Raw genomic sequence first — 20,439 nt, 5'->3', positions numbered from 1 at the left:
TGGACCCAAAGGGCATGTTTCCATGCTTTCTAACTCTGGCTAAGCATACATTCCTCTCATTGAAAATCAAGCACAAGATGTAAAATGTGTTGGAAGGAACTGCAGATGCTAGTTTACACCAAAGATAGACACAAAATGCTGGAGTAACTTAACGGGACAGCCAGCATCTCTGGAGATAAGGAAAGGGTGACGTTTTGGGTCAAGACCCTACTTCAAACTGAGAGTCAGGGGTAGTGAAACTAGCGATATGGAAGGGCAAGGTGTGAAAACAGATCGAAGGACTAAAAATGACAGATGATCAAGGGAATGTAGAATTGTTCATTGTTGGCTGAGGGGAAGGTAACAACAGTAAACCTAATCAGGAGGACAATGAAATTAGTCAGAGAACTAGGGTGGGGGGATGGATGGGGAGAGAGGGAAAGCAAGGGTTACTTGAAGTTAGAGAAATCATGAGTCAACCGGCTGGGTTGAGAGCTGCCCAAGCGAAATTTGAGGTGCTGTTCCTTTAATTTGTGTTTGACCTTACCCTGAGAGTTGAGGAGGTCCCTGGACCAAAAGGTCAGTATGGGAATGGGATGGGTGTTAAAGTGTGTAGTAACCGGGAGATCACGTAGGTCTAATCGGATTGAGCGAAGGTGTTCAGTGAAACCATCACCCAGTCTTGTAGCACTTTAAATTATTTTGAATCAGTCCTGCAGGACTTGCTGTGGTGACGTGTGAGGTCTGGTAGCCATTGGTTGCTCCTAGATATTATCCTTCCAAGGACTTGCCTTTGCGAGGGATGTCCCAAAATACTTTACGGCCCACTACCGGCTTTTATTGCGTCTGCAATGAAGTTGCAAATGTAGTAGTTAATTTGTGCACAGGATGCTCCAACAACCCAATTAATCATGACCAGGTAATGCATTCTTTATACGTATTTCCTCAGCCAGAGGGTGGTGAATCTGTGGAATTCATTGCCACAGACGGGTGGAGGCCAAATCATTGGGTCGTTTTAAAGTGGAGATTGATAGTTTCTTGATTAGTAAGAGCGTCAAAGGTTATAGGGAGAAGACAGGAGAATGGGGTTGAGAGGGACAAATGGCTCGGCCTGGATTGAATGGCGGAGCAGTCTGGATGGACCGAATGGCCTAATTCTGCTCCTATGCCTCATGATCTTGTGATATATGGCAGAACCACTTAAAGTGAACTATTTACAATAGAAATGATGACTGATTTTCTAAGAATTAATACAAAGCTTATTTTTAACGTGATCGGCGCAGCGAGTTATTTAAAGTCTGTATCTTGCTCACCACCTACTTAATATCCGTATCACGCCTAGGAGCCTATTCTAAAACTTATCATCACTTTTAATTATCTTCCAGTGTGATAGGACCAGCCGTGACCTTCCAAGTTGATGTCAATGGTCGAAACCTGTCAACGGCTGATGTAGTGGACATTGCAGGTAAGAATATTGCTTTCACTCCTGTACATGAAATCTGTGTGAAGAAGCTGTACTGTGTTATCACTGCACCCCACCCACCCCCCACTACCACTGCACCCCACCCACCCCCCACTACCACTGCACCCCACCCACCCCCCACTACCACTGCACCCCACCCAACCCCACTACCACTGCACCCCACCCACCCCCCACTACCACTGCACCCCACCCACCCCCCACTACCACTGCACCCCACCCACCCCCCACTACCACTGCACCCCACCCACCCCCCACTACCACTGCACCCCACCCACCCCCCACTACCACTGCACCCCACCCACCCCCCACTACCACTGCACCCCACCCACCCCCCACTACCACTGCACCCCACCCACCCCCCACTACCACTGCACCCCACCCACCCCCCACTACCACTGCACCCCACACACCCCCACTACCACTGCACCCCACCCACCCCCCACTACCACTGCACCCCACCCACCCCCCACTACCACTGCACCCCACCCACCCCCCACTACCACTGCACCCCACACACCCCCACTACCACTGCACCCCACACACCCCCAACTACCACTGCACCCCACCCACACCCCCACTACCAAGAGTCAAACACGTGCAAGTAAATTGACATTCAATGGAAGAGACCATCAAGAGGCCGATGCCACAGATTGGAAATTGAAGTGTAGCAGCGCTGAGTCAATTAACACATCCGTGACTTCATTGTTTGTAGAAGGGATAGATTTAAATTACGAGAGGCATAGAATAGTTGGAAAGAAAACTGCCGATGCTGGTTTAAATCGAAGGTAGACACAAAATGCTGGAGTAACTCAGCGGGTCGGGCAGCATCTCTGGAGAGAAGGATTGATTTGCGTGGAATAGTGAAATCTCTCCTCCGTGCGACGTGCTTAGAGGAAAATTATGAGTGGGCTTTGAAGATGATAATATGCAGACTATAAGGTCACCGAAGGAGAGGTTGTTCATCTCAATGGCAAATGCCGATGGTGCCATTTTAAAGAGCAGCACCTGGCTCGAATGGTCGGGACGGAATATTTCCCGCGAGATTATCCCTGTCTCTGTGATGGAGCTGGGAGGGGTGGGCTGCAGGGAGCATAGGAGTTGGACTTGCTGTGACATTCTGCACCAATGCTGATCCATGAACAGAAAATGTATGACTCAAAAAACTGGAGTAACTCAGTGGGTCAGGCAGCATCTCTGGAGAGAAGGAATAGGTGGCATTTCGGGTCGGAAAGAAACGTCACCTTTTCCTTTTGTTCAGAGATCCTGCTTGACCTGCTGAGTTGCTCCAGCATTTTGTGTCTATCTTCAATATAAACCAGCATCCTCAGTTCCTTCCTATGTAGAAACAAAAAAAATGTATTTTGGAAATGAAAGTTGGAAGATTTTTTTCCCTCTAGGCAGTTTTTAATAGAAAGATGGCAGAGCGTTATGGCAAAGCCAATTGCAAGCAGGCGAGCTGAAGACACGGCAACAATATCTGTACCTCAGAGCCAATTTGGGTCAGGACCGGCAGTGGCTGCCGTGATACTGTCTGGCCATTGATCGCTTCCTTTAACATCGTTTCGCATGGCGCCAGGAAAAATAGATGACAACACACCTGTAGGAGTGGGCTGTTCCTCCAGCCCGCAATGTTTGTGCCAAGTTAAACTGATCTTATCTGCCTGTACCCAAATCGTCACCCATTCCTTCTCTCCAGAGATGCTGCCTGTCCCGCTGAGTTACTCCAGCATTTAGGGTCTATCTTTGGTGTAAACCAGCATCTGCAGTTCCTTCCTTTCTGGGTGCAGAATCTTCTCCAAAGCGTTCCTATCCATGTACCTGAACAAGTTGTCTTTTAAACATCATAATTGTACTCACCTCTACCACTTTGTCAGGCAGCTCATTTTGTATGTACACACCACACCAATTTATTGGGATTATTCCTTTAGCAGGGGGAACCAGAACTGTACACAGTTCTCCGAATTTGACCTTGCAAACGTTTTGTACAGCTGTAACATGGTGCCTCAACTCCTCCAGTTAGTACATTAACCTATGAAGGCAAGCATGACAAGTGCCTTCTTTACCACCCCAGTCTACTTGTGTCACCACCTTCAAGAACCTCTGTACCTTGGGTCTCTTTTCTGCAACACTCCCCACACAGGGCCCCCCTCATTAACTGTGCAAGTCTTGCCCTGCCACAATGCAAACTTCACATTCATCTGAATTAAACTCTTACCATATCTCAACATCTAAATCATTCGTTATTCTTGTTAAGACTTGCAGCTCCATTACGGATGCTGAAAGGACAACCATAATCTCATCTTGAAAATCGATGAAAAATTCAGACAAAGGAAATGTGAAATAGAAACAGTAGGTATTGGAAACACCCAGCAGGTCAGGCAGCACCTGTAGAAAGAGACACAGCATCAATATGTCGGCCTCGGATAACCTGAAATTCTGTTTTTGTCATGGTTGCCACAAAACTGCCACTGTGAATATTTGTCCACTTTTCCAACTCTTCATCTTTTACTGCACTTCCAGTTTCTTGGCTAGATCGGTTAATTATCTTCAACTCTGTGAATCAACTGTAACAAATTTTTACTTGAACATTCCAAAAATCCATGGGAAAAGTCATCTGTTGAGCTGAACCTGTGCACTTTAGTAATTCTTTCGAAAAGTTCAGCCATGTTTTCCTTCCTATAGCATGGTGACCAGATACGTACATAACATAACAGGTGTGGTCTCACCAATCTCCTATGCAGCTGCAAATGAGGCCATCAGTCATGACTGATCCATACTTCCTCTATGAATGACTGAAGATTTTCAAGTTTACTATCTCTAGTTGATGACCCTGGAAAGTCTGATAACGTGCATCAAACTCACTGTATCACAATCCTCGGCCTCCCCCTTCCCCCTCAATAAACTAATCCAAAGGACTAATTTTTGAATCTCAAAAATCCAGGAAAATTATAGCTCCTACAAAATCCTAGGAATTAAACTGCCACTTCTGGGAATTTACTGGTCTTTTGGCACCATTATTTTCTTCGCTGCTGTTATCCTATTTGGTCAATTGGTCAATCGGTATTGGTTCTCTTGACATGTTCGGTTTCCTAACCTCTCCTCTGCTAAAAAAAAACTGCTACCAAACAGCCGTTCAATATTTCTGCCTTATTTTCAATTCCACGATGCCACAATTCCATTTTTGGGGGGATTCAGGGCTAGGTGGGTCACATTGTTCCTGAACACCACCCTGTTTTCCCGGATGCAAATGCGAGCAAATCTTAGGCTGGTTTTTATACTCTTTCTTTTCTTGCTCCCTCTGTTCAGTTACCATCTGTTCAGTTATCTTTTGCTGCTCTCCGTACCTCTGCCAGTTTTGCAGGGATCTGATTTAATATCTGCCTTTTTTAATTTATTTTTCTTTTCTTTAAGTTTTATGCCGTGGCTTAATTCTTTGGTCGTCTCGCTGTGTTCCTTTTTCTTGGCAGCGAGTACTCTGGATCACTCTGAATGTAATCTGTTTCTGCGCTAGGTATGAATACAGATCTCCTACTGATCCACTGTGATTTCACCCATTTGCAGGTTAGGTGTCTCAACCTGAGATGGCAGGCTCAGTTTCAATGCACAAAGACAGAGGCTGCCCGTGGTAAAATAACAGGTCCTAAATGGTCCCTAAATCTTTCTCCTTTCGCACCTCTGAGCATTTCATTGAGTTTGATAGTGTCAGGATTGCTGTCAGTCGAATACACAAACAGTTTAGGCTTTTTAACTAAAGCCGTTTTATCGCTAATTAACTCAATCCAATCTGGCCTGCCCTCTGGTTGTTTCGAGAGCATGTTGCTATGGAAGATTATCCTGCACTAATATTCCTATTCCTCGGTTCATGAATAGGAGATGTTCCTTGTTTATCTATCTCTGTGTCCTCTCATCATTAAAATGGTTTTTGTCCTTGATGATTAAAGGCCTATCAAACGTTTTTCTTTCATCACTTGCCACCAACTTGCTCTATACTTTAGACTTTAGAGATACAGCGTGGAAACAGGCTCATCGGCCCACCGAGTCCACACCGACCAGCAATTACCCCTACACACTTTCCTACACACTACGACAATTTACAATTTTACTGAAGCCAATGAACTTACTAACCTGTACGTCTTTGGAGTGTGGGAGGAAACCAGTGCACCGAGAGAAAAACCACGTGGTCATGGGGAGAACGTAAAAACTCCAAACAGACAGCACCCGTAGTCAGGATCAAACCCAGGTCTCTGCCGCTATAAGGCAGCAGCTCTACTGCAGTGCCAGCGTACTGCCCTGTTTTACCACTAATCAACTAAATCTAATCTGGTCTGCCCCCTTGTTTCTAGAGCATGCTGCAATCGAAAATTATCCTGAACAAACTTTCCCGTTCCTCAATTGTTGAATGGGAGATGTTCCTTGTTTACTTATCTCTATGTCCTCTCATCATTAAAGTGACTTTTGCCCTTGATTATTAAAGCCACCCCTCTCCCACTAAAAGTTCATACCACTAGTTTATCCCTCCCCTGACTCTCAGTCTGAAGAAGGGTCTCAACCTGAAATATCCCCCATTCCTTTTCTCCAGAGATGCTGGAGCCCAACCCGCCGAGTTACTCCAGCAATTTTGTGTCTTTCTGTTATCACTTGCCATCCCCTTGTTCTAGACCTTATGACCTGATGTATTTAGTAATTAATCGTTTTGTAGCCATGACAAGAAAAATGGCTATTGTATCACCTAAGCACGGCTGGGAAGCATACTCCAGGTTGATAGTACAATCAGAGTATGAAAACCAGAGCATTAATCATTGTTCCCAGCAGCTTTAAACCAACAAAGATACTAGTCTGCCCCTGAGGCTTGGGTGGAATGTGCTGATGTTAATGTTATGCTGTAGACATTCAACTTAATCACCTTATAAAGATAGTGATAATCATGTTTGTGATAATTTGAATAGTGATCATTTATTTGCTGTATGATTCTATGACTCTATTCCCTTTGAAATACAAGTCCAGCATCTGGTGCAGCAGGCAGGTACCTGATGCATGGAACTAATTTAGACACAAAATGCTGGAGTAACTCAGCGGGACAGGCAGGGTGGATGACGAGACCCTTCCTCAGAAGAACGATCTCGACCCGAAACGTCACCCATTCCTTCTACTCCAGTATTTTGTGTCTATCTTCGGTGTAACAGCATCTGCAGTTCCTTCCTGCATATTTCATGGAACTAATTACATACAGTAAGTAGAGAACTTATCCTGTGGTCTGAAACTCAGACACAAGAGACTGCAGATGCTAAAGTCTTGAACAAAAGTCAATCCTGTTGAAGGAACTCAACAGATCAGCATCGCCTGGGAGAAAATGGACAGGTGCCATTTTAGTTGGATCCTTTCTTAAGACCCTATCAGTCTGAAAATGGGACCCGACCTGAAAAGTTATCTGTCCATTTCCCCCCCATTGATGCTGCTTGACTTGCTGAGATCCTCCAGCATTTTATTTTTGCTGACCTGAAATTTGACGTTTTTTGTTCCTTTAAAGTCCTGGTTAAAATTTTATCTTCATGTTTATCAAGGTCTGTGTTACGAAATTTGGTGGGGTGGGGGGAGGGGGAAACAGTCTTGGTATCAGATTTTGTTGATGTATCTGTGACAAGATTAATGCCTCGCTTTATCTAAAGCTACACATTTGATCTTTTACAAAGTGAGTGGAGTTCAATGAGAAGTTCAGACAGAATCACTATATTGTCAGAGGAGAACAGAGGGCCTCGATTCAAGGAGAAATCCAAGGGCCTTCAAGACTATGGGTGGCACGGTGGCGCAGCAGTAGGGTTTCTGCCTCACAGCGCTAGAGACCCGAGTTCAATCATGCTGCCTGTACAGAGTTTGTACGTTCTCTCTGTGACTGCGTGGGCTTTCTCTGGGTGCTACAGTTCCCTCCCACGCTCTAAAGACATACCGGTTCAGTAAACAGACTTACAAAAATTGTAAATTGTCACTGTGTGTAGGATAGTGTTAGTATGTGGGGATTGCTGGCCGGCGCGGACTCGGTAAGCCAAAGGGCCAGTTTCTGTGCTGTATCTCTAAACCATTTGTGTGAGATAGAGGTGGACTTCCATGTGGACTTCCTTGTTATTAGCGCCTTTATATGTCTCTTCCACCAGATTTTGCTCTGCTTTTCGTCATTTAATTTCCCCCCCCCCCCGTTCAAGTACTTCGATTTTATTCTCTCCTTTTCCCCCGCCCTCTCATGTTTTTTTTTCTCTTCCCCCCTCATTTTAAAACCAATTACAGCTCTTAAATTTTCTTAATTCCAATGAAAGGCCTTTAGTCTGAAACATGAATTCCATGGAAAATATAAGGCCAATGAAACTCCACTAACCTAAATCTCTCTGAAATGTGGCACGGTGGCCGCAGCGATGGAGTTGCTGGTTCACAGCGCATGTAGCTCTGGACACCCGGGTTCGATCCTGACTACGGGTGCTATCTGTACGGAGTTAATACGTTCTCCCTGAGACCTGCGTGGGTTTTCCCCGAGATCTTCGGTTTCCTCCCACACTCCAAAGACGTACAGGTTTGTAGGTGAATTGGCTTGGTAAATGTAAAAATTGTGCCCAGGGTGTGTGTAGGATGGTGTTAATGTGCGGAGATCGCTGGTCAGCACGGACCCAGTGGACCGAAGGGCCTGTTTCCACGCTGTATCTCTAAACTAAACTAAACTAAAATGTGAGAGAAAACGAGGATGTGTCACCCTTGAACAGCATCGTTCTGTTGGAAATCTTCTTCAAGAAGAAAGCTCAGGAGCATTATCATTGCAACTACAAATTGACTGTAAAATTGACCATCTTCATCCTGATCCTGTGAACAATATTTTTTTTGGGGGGGGGACATGAACATCATATTCTTGATGCAGCATATTCTTGTTTGAAAGATACAGCGTGGAAACATGCACTTTGGCCCACCGAGTCCAGACCAACCATCGATCGCCTGTTCACACTAGTTCTATGTTGTCCACCTTTCTAACCGACTCCCTACACGTGAGGGTTAATCTTTTACCGAAGCCAATTCATCTACAAATCTGCACGTCTTTGGGATGTGGGAGGAAGCTGGGGTGCCTGGAGAAGACCCACACGGTAAAAAGGTGCAAACTCCACACAGACAGTATCCGAGATCAGGACTGAACCTGGGTCTCTGGTGCTGTGAGGCAGCGGCTCTACCAGTGGCTCTACCAGCGGCTCGACCAGCGGCTCTACCAGCAGCTCGACCAGTGGCTCTACCAGCGGCTCTACCAGTGGCTCTACCAGGACTGTGCTGCCCTGCACCACATGTCCAGTTCCTGTTCCACAGAGACGGAGCACAAATCTTTGCTTATTACACGCCATCAATTGTGTTCCTTGAACAGATTGCATTGAGTATTAAGGTGAAGTTTAATCTCAGTGGCAACACCAATGCATTTTAATCTGATGATGGATGATTGCATACCTCGGTGTTATTTCCTTCAGCACTTGTTTTGCTCTTTCAGGTTGCATCTCTATCAGAGCAGGTGGCCAAATCAAGGCAGTCCCAATGGCACTCCTGCCCCGACAGCTGTCAGACTAGAACTGTCTTCCTTCTCACGACTGTTGTGCTCCAGGGAGAGCATTTAGTGCTTATTGGGAGCAAGAAGGCAGACAGTTCCCACAATAACATTCCTAGGTGAACAAATCGTTTTGTTCTAATACTCACTACATTTTAAATGCACAGAATCCCAAGACTTTGATCACTGGCGTATTTTGTGCAGTTTGGTAATGAGTGATTTCCTGGTGGTGTCTGATCTAAGTTTAGTTTGGAGAGAGAGCATTGAAACAAGCTCTGCCCCACTGAGTCCATGCTGACCATCGATCACCCGTCCAGGCTAGTTCTATGTTATCCCGCTTACCCATCCACTGCCTACGCATTGAGGGCAATTTTACAGTGGCCAATAAACCTGCACGTCTTTGGGATGTGGAGGGAAATTAGGGCACCCGGAGGAAACCCACGTGGTTTCAAGTAGAACGTGCAAACTCTGCACAGACTGCGCCCCGGCTCCTTTGCGTTATGAGGCCATAGCTCTACCTGCTGAGCCTCTGTGCTGCTGTAAACTAAATAATGATGGTATAGAGGGAGGTGGGAGGAGTGGGTGAGGGGGTCGAGGAGCAATTATTTGCTTTGGCTTACCTGTCAGTGGTGTCCTAGCTTATTTGTCATGCATTGCAGGTAGAACAGAGAGGAGGTGAAAGTGCAACTTTTACTCTGAGTATCATCGAGCTAGAATGCAGCGTTCGTTTGAACATCCTTGCCAAAAGGAAGGTGTTATCTAATTGTTATCTTCCTCCAGCATTCAATTCCCAATTTGCAGGGCAGATTAGACGAAAGAGAAACAGAGAGCTGAAACCGGCCCAAGAAAAGATGCAATAATAAAACATTGATCGGGATTAGTAGAATAATCTCGTGTGCGTCAAAAAAAAACGAAATCATTGCCGCATGTTCTCAGTGGCTAACGTTTTGCCGGCATTTTTTCGATCTGATGAGTATTGAAAATGGTGACTCAGTCAGGCAGGTGGAGAAAAAGTTTGCTGGTCATCGAGTGGAGGGGGTTGGAAGACATAATTGACGATCCTGAGCGTGCAGGAGAATGCCGTACGGACTGGGAGTCATAGATAGTCATTAAGTGATACAATGTGGAAACAGGCCCTTTGGCCCAACTTGCCCACACCGGCCAACATGTCCCAGCTACACTAGTCCCATCTGCCCACGTTCGGTCTATATTCCTCCAAACCTGTCCTACACATGTATCTGTCCAACTGTTTCTTAAGTGTTAGGATAGCCCCTGCCTCAACTACCTCCTCTGGCAGCTCATTCCATACATCCACCATCCTTTGTGTAAAAAAAGTTACCCCCTCAGATTCCTATTAAATCTTTTCCCCTTCACCTTAAACCTATGTCCTCTGGTCCTCAATTCACCTACTCTGGGCAAGAGACTCTGTGCTTCTACCCGATCCATTCCTCTTATGATTTTATACACCTCTACAAGATCACCCCTCATCCTCCAACGCTCCCAACCTGCTCAACCTCTCCGAATACCTCTGACCCTCTAGTCCTGGCAACATCCTCGTAAAGGGAGCCCAGCCACAAGCTACAAATCAGTGGAAAATGGTTGAAAGAAGGAAGAGTTGGGTCCCATTTTGATCGACTATCTAAAAAAAGTTCAATTGGGTGACAAAGCAACCAACCAATGGGACCTTTTTAAAAAATATAAAATTGACATGACTTTTGCAAGTCATAGCTGTGCTCTGCACAGATTTTCCCCCTATTTGTCTTCAGGCTAAGGGTTAGGGGAAATGCGAGGAGCGAACTTCCATTGCAGTGCACCCCACAGCGGAGAATTGCAAATCGTGGGCCTTCAGACATTTGCTGTGCAGAAGACATGCATTAAATACCAAGTCAGTGCAAGGTGCAGACTTTGCCACTGGATCTCTCATTAAACAAAAGTGATATGAGTTAAGGATTAGTGTGAATGGGAATAAGTGGGTTTTCCACAGTAGGTGTGGACATGTTGGGTCAAAGGGGCTGTTCCCGCCCAGTTTGATTCCGACTTTACGGTGGGTGCTCTGAGGAAGAGCTGCCTCAACGAGTGGGAATTTTGCATGGTATTTTGTGTGTGGTTTTTGCTGTTGATGGCTGGTCATAAATAGTTCCAATTTGACTTTTGCTTTGGCATGTCAAACAACACTGCCCATGGATCGACCTGATGAAGGTTTGCGTGAGTATCCTGCCCAGAATGGTCTACAAGGATTTTCAAAAGTAATTTAAGTTGTTGGTAAGGAGACAGCCAACTCCCAAGATTTGGATTGTGACAAATGGACAAAGTTCCAAAGGCTCAGAAGGTGACCATAATGAACACAGTGGTTAATGCAAGTCTAAGTCTTGCTAAAAGTGCAAAACTCTTGTACTAGTGTTGAACCTTGGAACTGTACTGTCCATTTCTGTGAACACGTTGGGTACCCAACTACATGGTCCTGAAATGTGAAGTATCTGATTCCAGTCTAGCTTCAATGAACCCAAGCAAGTCCGTCCTGACAAGGCTGGTTTGTCTCTTTTCTCTGCAACGATGAGCAAGTTGACATGTTGCTCGTTGTACATGACCTGTACCAATTATGGGAAACTTCTCTCTTCCATAGCTCTGTACCTCTGCAATTTCTCCAAAGGCCAATTACTCAATTCCCCCCCCCCATACTGTAAACCAACTGATGCACTCATGTCACCAGCCATGATAACTGGCTTTCTTGCTAACTGTTTGGTCAGTGTTGCCTTGAAAATCGCTGATGGATATTCTGTACCCCTAGTGATGTGAACCTCAAAGAGATCGATCATGTGCTATTTTGTTTTAAATGATATGCAATGACTGATGATTCCATCCTTGAATCTCACCAAATTGCTTCCTTTGGAAACCCCACGGGGAGAAAGTACAAACTCTGTACAGACAGCACCCGTAGTCAGGATCGAACTGGGGTCTCTGCAAGCGCTGTAAGGCAGCAACTCTACCGCTGTACCACCATGCCTCCACTTGCTGCCCATATCCTCTGCACATAGCAGTTCCTAGTTCCAACAACATGCAGGTACTATCTCAACGTTTAAGAAACATTTTGACAGGTCCATGGATAGGATAGGCTTAGAGTGATATGGGCCAAAAGCAGGCAGGTGGGACCAGTGTAGATGGTTGGTGTGGGCAAGTTGGGCCGAAGGGCCTGTTTCCAAGATGTATAACTCAATGACTCTATAACATGTTGTGATAGAATGTGTTATCTTCAATGTTATCATGTGGTATATTGTCAGAGGTCTGCTGACTGGTGCAGAGTTTGGCCTCCAACAAAACAATTCACCACTGGATCTCATGAAGGGCTCAGTAAGAATAACTTGTCCAGCATTTGATTAATTGTGGCACAAAGGAGCTTGAGCGATGGCATTGAAGGGGAATGTTTCTCTACCTTGAGAGTCATGGGGAACACAAAGGAAGATAACTGTGATGCCACCAAGGATAATACCTGCATATGATTCTTGCAGTAATGTTTCAGACAAGGTAGTCTTAACTACTTCACTAATGAACTTTTGATTCTGAGGTCAGAAGTGTGCTTAATCAGCTTTGTTTTATTGAGGTCCATTTGAAGTTTATCAGATGATGCATGCGAATGCAAACTGCATCATTAGAGTCAAGGAGTCATCCAGCACAGAAACAGGTCTTTTGTCCCAACTTGGCCATACCGACCAAGATGCCCCAACTACACTCGTCCCACCTGCCCCCTTATGGCCCATATCCCTTTAAACCTTTTCTATCTACGTATCCGTCCAAATGTCTTTTAAATATTGTCATAGTACCTGCCCCAACCACCTCCTGTGGCAGCTCGTTACATATACCCACCACCCACCAAGAATCAAGCAGCCAATGTATTTAAGATGAATGATACTACATATCCTCCTTTGCTTTGAATGGCTTGTACTTAAGACTAAGTGTCCAAGACTCCAGTTGTCCGAGTGCTGGAAGTAAGCCGTTCCTTGGAAATGCATCCAATATGTGCAACCTCCACAATCTATTAAGGCAAAGGCACCAGCAACATGAAAACAACTTCACCTCCCAAATCCTGTTGTTCCCCACCCTGCCCCCCACTTTCATTGACACCGGTTAAAAGTCCAGTACCATGTAACCTTGTGGAGCTACCCTTACTACGTGGAGAGTATTTTGAAGAAAACCTATCGTCATCACACCAGCTCACAGATGTGTGGGTTTGATGAATTAATATCACAGAAACATAGAAAATCGGTGCAGGAGTAGGCCATTCAGCCCTTCGAGACAGCACTGCCATTCAATATCATTATGGCTGGTCATCCAAAATCAGTACTTCGTTCCCACTTTCTCCCCATATCCCTTGATTCCCTGAGCCCTTAGAGCTAATATCAGCCTTGACAGAGATGCCCACATCCCAACATTTGGAGATAAAGTGCCTTTGCATTTAACGCCCTAGAAATGGGTCTGAATATTCCACATTCACACTTTGTTATATTAACACAAGCTGCAGGTTCCTTGGATCTTGCGATGTTGTGCTTGATGCAAGTTCTATCTTGTAAATGAATTAAAGCATACATCCCACAATAATGGCACCACCTTCATGGAATAGACTGCTTGCATAATAACCTGGCACTACTCTTTCTTAAATAACTTTTGGGCCTCTGGGAAAATCTTGGGATTTTAATGAAAGGAGTTTATTGTTGACTTTTTGACCACCACTTCAGTAATTGCTGCAGGATGCATTTCGTCTTTTCTCCCTCACTGGTGGAGCGTGTCTTTGATACGATGGACCCTTTCATTTTCTTCTTTGGAGATGGGCACTGATTTAAGATCAGTGAGAAGAGACTCAGAAGCAAGACGACTAGAGCTTTTCTTGTGTGTCGTGAACTATTAGAACCTGGAAAATCCTAACACGGCTTTCAAATTGAAATCGGATGACAGAAGTGGCCTCTATCTCATCTGGAAGGGTTATTGTGGACATGAAATTGTAGTGAGGGAAGAGGTGAAGGGACAGGAGGAGTGGCGTAAATTGGCGATAGACACAAAGTGCTGGTGCAACTCAGCGCATCAGGCAGCATCTCTGGAGAAAAGGAATAGCTAACATTTCTTGCTGCTTGTTGATCAGTGCAGACCTGATTTACATCACTGTCACGTGTACTGAGGTACAGTGAAAAGCTTTTATGTTGCGTGCTATCCAGTCAGCGGAAGGAGAATACATGATTACAATCAAGCCATCCACAGTATACAGATATAGGATAAGGGAAACAATATTTAGTGAGAGATAAAGTCCAGTAAAGTCTGATAAAAGATAGCCTGAGGGAAGGTAGATGGTAGGTCAGGACTGCCTTCTAGCTGGCGATAGGATGGTTCAGTTGCCCGATTACAGTCAGTCATATGGGCGTGTTTCCATGCTATGTTACTGAGGCTGTTTTCAATGACTAAGACACTCTTCCGTTTTCAGCTTATCTGACGGTGGGGTAGATTGCCAACTGGTTACCATAGCAGCCATCAATATTGGCAGCGGCCCTTCAGGGAATCAGAGCATGGACTTAAAGGGGCGATTTAGTGACCTTGACTCGGAATGCAACACGAGTCAAAGAATCGACCGCACAGTATTGCAGCTTTGCCTCTGGCCCATGCACAGCTTTCACTGCAGGTCCCCGCTGGGACTGTCAGTTCATGAAAATTGCTTTTCAAATTGCCAACCAGCACAGAATGCAGCAATTTTATGAACAAAAAGTAACGGTGGGAGAGATGGAAAATGGGAACTTTGAAAATGTAGGAGATGGAAATTAAAATATGGGAGCATATTCCCTCATCTTTATAATAAGCATTTCCTTTGGCTGAAGCATGGCAGTCCCCTGGAGAATGACCACTCTACCTTATGTCTGTAATCTCTGCTCTAATTATCATCTGCCCTCTGAACCCACCTTAGCCGAGGACTGCGTTTGCTCTTGCTTCGTATCATTAAAATATCACTTCTTCCTGTGATATTTTCCAAGTCACTCTCTTCCCATCTCAATTTGTTGACAGCTCTAGTAGCATACGGTGGCGTTTCCTTCTAACTTGCAGTGAGAAACATTCAGGGGACTATACCCCAGAACCAGGGGTCACAGTTTAAGAATTCAGAACCAGGGGTCACAGTTTAAATAACTCAGTGGGTCAGGCACCATCTCTGAAGCAAAATGGATAAGCAATGGTGCGAGTCAGGACCCTTCCTACTGCTAAGCCTCTTGAAAAAAAATGTTCTAACAAGCCCAACAAGCAAACATTTTCTGTTCTGTTTTGTAATGGAGAATGAATCAGACCAGGTAAGAGAACAATGGGGGAACATCTAGACTTTATGGATAATATAAAATATCATGGTGTAAAATAGTAATTATGGAGGACATAGGCATGTTAAGATCCATGTGCTGGTTGTATGGCAGCACAGTGGTGCAGCTTTAGAGTTGCTGCCTTACAGCGCCAGAGACCTGGGTTCCATCCTGACTCTGGGTGGAGTTTGCACACCCTCGCTGTGACCGTATGGATTTCCTCCAGGTGCTCCAGTTTCCTCTCACATTCCAAAGACGCACAGGTTTGTAGGTGAATTGGTTTCTGCAAATTGTCCCTCGTCTGTAGGATCTTGCCAGTGTACAGGGCGATCGCTGGTCGGCACGACTTGGTGGGCTGAAGGGCCCGTTTCCGCACTCTATCTCTGAAGTCTATTGGAGAAAGTGTGAGGGAATGAGATGATGGCATTGCTCTTCTAAGAGCCAGGATAGGCTTGATGAGCTGAATGGCCCACTTCTGTGCTATTAAAAGGTGCTCTTCAAGGCATTCCTTAAAACCTACCTCTTTGACCATCACCTCATTTATGTCAATGCTTTCTTGATAAAGCTTCTGTGAGATACCATGAGAGGTTCGGACAAGGGTAATGTCACTGATGCAATCTATTAAGCTTTCCAGAAACCTTCACAAAGCTATCACGTAAAAAACTATGATAAGGCCTAACCATGTGGAAAGAGGGAATGGGGTTAAAGATTGGTTATCCAGCTGGCCGATAGACGTAGGAATAGAGTTGAGACAATGGATAGCAATTCATAATTGCGGCAGGTTGGTTTGGTTTGATAGAAAGATCAGTGCTGAGACATCTATTTTTCACAAATAAGTCAACAATTTACACTTTGAAATTAAAAGTAAAATGTTTAAGTTTGTGGATTACTACCATTTTGAAAGGATGTTAAATTATAAGACGACTTGCAGAATGGGCAAGTGCATTTCAGTATATTGTGAACATCACATTTTTGTAAGAAAAATAAGAATGTATTTTCCAATGATAAGAAACTAAATTGGGTATCGGAACAAAGTGTTCTGGGAGTAGAAATCCACAGATTGCTAAAAGCAGTGACAAAGGTTAATAACGCCATGATAAAAGCTAGCCAGGCACCAGCTGGGGTTTATTTCCACAAGGATAGAGTTGAAAGTAAAGAAGTAATGGCAAACTTACATTGGACGTGCTAACTATCATGCACTGATCTGTATTTTTAGAAGGATATGAAGGTACTGGTAAGAATTTAACAAAAGAAATGTACAAGGGTCATGCGAAAACAGTGAGGACAACAGACTGCATTTCTTTGCTCTTAAAATCAGGATGGAAACCAAGCGCACACAAAGACGGACACAAAGTGCTGGAGTAGATCAAGCAGCATCTCTGGAGAACATGGATGGGTGACATTTAGGGTCGGGACCATTCATCGGACTGTGTCTCAAGCAAAGATACCAGAGGAACAAGATGGACCACTCCATTGAAATCGCCTACACTGAAGTGTAGTACGCAAAGGAGCGTGACGGCCGCCATTTTAGTAGGCAAAATTCCCCATTCGCTATGCCTCTCGCAGTGTAATCAGTGTTTTGGGGGAACAGTATGTGTGATGATACCATTAAAATGCAGAATATATCTCATCTATCAATTCACAGATTTTTGTTATTTTTCTTTTTAAATGTTTCTGCAAGTTTCTGCCTACTAAAATGGCGCCATGACATACTACGGTTTTTAGGGTCGAGTGGTCTTTCTTGCTCCTCTAGTATCTTTGGTCTCAAGACAGACCCTCATTCTGAAGAAGGGTCCCGGCCTGAAACATCACCCACCCATGTTCTCCAGCAATGCTGCCTGACCCACTAAGTTACTCCAGCACTTTGTGTCTTTTTTTGTAAACCTGCATATTTAGTTCCTTGTTTCTAAATCAGATACAAAGACCTGTGGGTTTGCAGGTTAATTGGCCTCTGTAAATTGCCTCTAGTGTGCAGGGAGTGGATGAAATAGTGGGACGGGCCCGTTTCCATGCTGTATCGCTAAACTAAACTAAACACACTTTTGCAATAGTGAATGGTATTGATAAAGTAAATGCAAAAAAAGGTTTCCACTTGTGGGGAAGAGGGCAGCTGGAGACCATCCACATAAGAGTGAGAAACCGAGAGGAAATTCAGAAGAAATCTCTTAGCCAAGAGAGGGCAATGCAGTTGAGGAGGTGAATAGCATTTAAGACTGATTTGATCAATGAACAAAGAGGATTGGGTGTCATGCTGATCAATATTGGTGAGAAAGGAATGGGGGATATTCTGCAAAATGAATTTTTCAGGATGCGGTAGTGAATTGCTTGCTGGTTACAAGTAAATAGCTTGTTGGTCCATTTCTGAAAACAATTAGAAGTCAACAACGAAATAGGCACAAAATGCTGGAGTAACTCAGCGGGACAGGCAGCATCTCTGGAGAAAAGGAATAGGTGACGTTTCGGATCGAGACCTTTCTTCAGACTGAGAGTCAGGGGAGAGGGAAACTAGAGCGATGAAAAGGTACAAAGAGCAAATGAATGAACAAATCAAAGCCAACCAGATGATCAAGGAAAGATGGAGCCCACAATGGTCCATTGTTGGCTATGGAGAAGGTGATCATGAATGGTAATAATAGTGAAACTAAGCAGGACATCAATGAAACCAATAGGCCGACTAGGTTGGGGGAGGGGGAGTGAGGGAATGCGAGGGTTTCTTGAAGTTAGAGAAATCAATGTTGTTATGGGCGTGGAGCCCCAGGTGTGTGTCTCGTGCACGTGGCTAACTGGGGCTCCCTTGGTGTTGGTTGAGCTGTGGGAACGGGAACCTGAGCTGGGGTCAATGCCACATCATGACAGCGTTAATCTAGTTTTAGTGTAGAGATACAAAGTGGAAACAGGCCCTTCGGTCCATTGAGTCCATACCGACCAGCTATCACCAATACACTAGTTCTATTCTACACACTGGGGACAATTTACAGAAGCCAATTAACCTCCAAACCTGCACGTCTTTGGAGTGTGGGAGGAAACCGGAGCACCCGGAGAAAACCCACATGGTCACAGGGAAAACGTACAAACTCTATACAGGCAGTACCCCTAGTCAGGATCGAACCTGGGTCTCTGGCACTGTAAGGCAGCAACTCTACCACTGCGTCACTGTGCGGCCCTCATCTGCGGTAAGGGATATCATTGAAGCATAAAATGCCATTAGTAAGCCAATGGGTTTTTACAACAATTGTTTTTCTTTGTGTGATCATCGTCATTGAGAAGAGCTCCCAAATCGTAAATGTAAAGAGAGCATAAATAACAGAATGGGGAAGTACATTATCTTTAGATTGTGTATAATTTACTGGTTGGACATTTCCTTCTTGTCTTCCGGGCATCAGCAACATTATTGTAATAGAACACAATTGACACTCACAGAAAGTGATATCCTAACAGAGCCTGCAGGTCTTCTCACTTTGTTCAAGTTTAATTCTCCTTGCAGCTGAGAAGTTTATGTTCACATCTATTAAGAGTGCTTCAAAATAATTTTTAGTGATTTGATTTTGTGCAAATGTATAAGAAAAAGTGAACAGGCTGTGTTGAGCACAGCACTTTATGGGGAAAGAAGTTTGTACGTCTTGGATTTTATGACCTTAAATTTTTTAAATTACAGCTATTTTTAGTACTAATTCTGTGTAAGTTATGAGTGACCAGATGTCAGAGACCCGGGTTCGATACTGACCTTTGGTGCTAGCTATGTGAAGTTTGCAGGTTCTCCCTGTAACCGCGTGAATTTCCTTCTGTTTCCTCCCACATCTCAAAGCTGGGATAATTGGCCTCTGTAAATTGCCCCTCGTGTGGAGGGAGTGGATGCGAAAGTGGGATAACTAACAACTAGTGAATGGAAGATTGATAGTCCGCGAGAACTCAGTGGGCCAAAGGAACTATTTCTTTCAATCAGTCATTGAATTCTATTAAAGTCCAGAGACTGAACGGTGGCCGGATCTTAATATGTAGTGAGCCAGGCAAGGTTCCTCCCAATTCGGACCCAACCCGGACTACCGTCTCCAACAGACCATCTGCCACTTCTCTGACCCTTAAATATACCTGGACTATCTCTGACATCTCCCTCCCGTTTCTGGACCTCACCATCTCCATCACAGGAGAAAAATTAGTGACGGACATTTATTACAAGCCCACCGACTCGCACAGCTATCTGGACTACACTTCTTCCCACCCGGTCCCCTGCAAAAAGTCTATCCCCTACTCCCAATTCCTCCGTCTACGCCGCATCTGTGCCCGGGATGACGTGTTTCAGACTAGGGCTTCCGAGATGTCCTCGTTTTTCAGAAAACGGGGCTTCCCCTCCTCCATTATAGATGAGGCTCTCACTAGGGTCTCTTCTACATCCCGCAGCTCCGCTCTTGCTCCCCATCCCCCCACTCGCAACAAGGACAGGATCCCCCTCGTTCTCACCTTCCACCCCACCAGCCAGCGGATCCAACATATCATCCACCAACATTTCCGTCACCTACAACAGGACCCCACCACTGGCCATATCTTCCCATCCCCTCCCCTCTCTGCATTCCGCAGAGACCGTTCCCTCCGCAACTCCCTGGTCCACTCGTCCCTTCCTACCCAAACCACCCTAACCCCGGGCACTTTCCCTTGCAACCGCACGAGATGCAACACCTGTCCCTTTACCTCCCCCCTTAACTCCATCAAAGGACCCAAACATTCTTTCCAGGTGAGACAGAGGTTCACCTGCACCTCCTCCAACCTCATCTATTGCATCCGCTGCTCTAGATGTCAACTCATCTATATCGGCGAAACCAAGCGCAGGCTCGGCGATCGCTTCGCTGAACACCTGCGCTCGGTCCGCATTAACGCCACTGATCTCCCGGTGGCCCAGCACTTCAACTCCCCCTCCCATTCCCAGTCTGACCTCTCTGTCATGGGCCTCCTCCAGTGCCATAGTGAGGCCCGCCGGAAATTGGAGGAGCAGCACCTCATATTTCGCCTGGGCAGTTTGCGGCCCGGTGGTATGAACGTTGACTTCTCCAACTTCAGATAGCTCCTCTGTCCCTCCCTTCCCCTCCTCCTTCCCAGATCTC

At 45.2% G+C, this 20,439-nt stretch overlaps 1 protein-coding gene across 1 annotated transcript in view; it reads left to right on the top strand.

Moving 5' to 3' along the window:
* The window catches only part of ptprn2 (protein tyrosine phosphatase receptor type N2), a 669,963-nt gene that overhangs the window by 320,168 nt on the left and 329,356 nt on the right, over window positions 1-20,439 (top strand). The window contains exon 11 of the mRNA XM_078424921.1: window positions 1,365-1,444. Coding sequence (XP_078281047.1) covers window positions 1,365-1,444 — 80 coding nt within the window. The remainder of the gene's footprint in view (window positions 1-1,364; window positions 1,445-20,439) is intronic.

Source organism: Rhinoraja longicauda, chromosome 2 (genome assembly GCF_053455715.1).
Source record: "Rhinoraja longicauda isolate Sanriku21f chromosome 2, sRhiLon1.1, whole genome shotgun sequence".
NCBI classification, from domain to species: Eukaryota; Metazoa; Chordata; class Chondrichthyes; order Rajiformes; family Arhynchobatidae; genus Rhinoraja; species Rhinoraja longicauda.
Note: the sequence above shows the minus strand (reverse complement) of the source record. Positions and strands in the feature narration are given on the sequence as shown.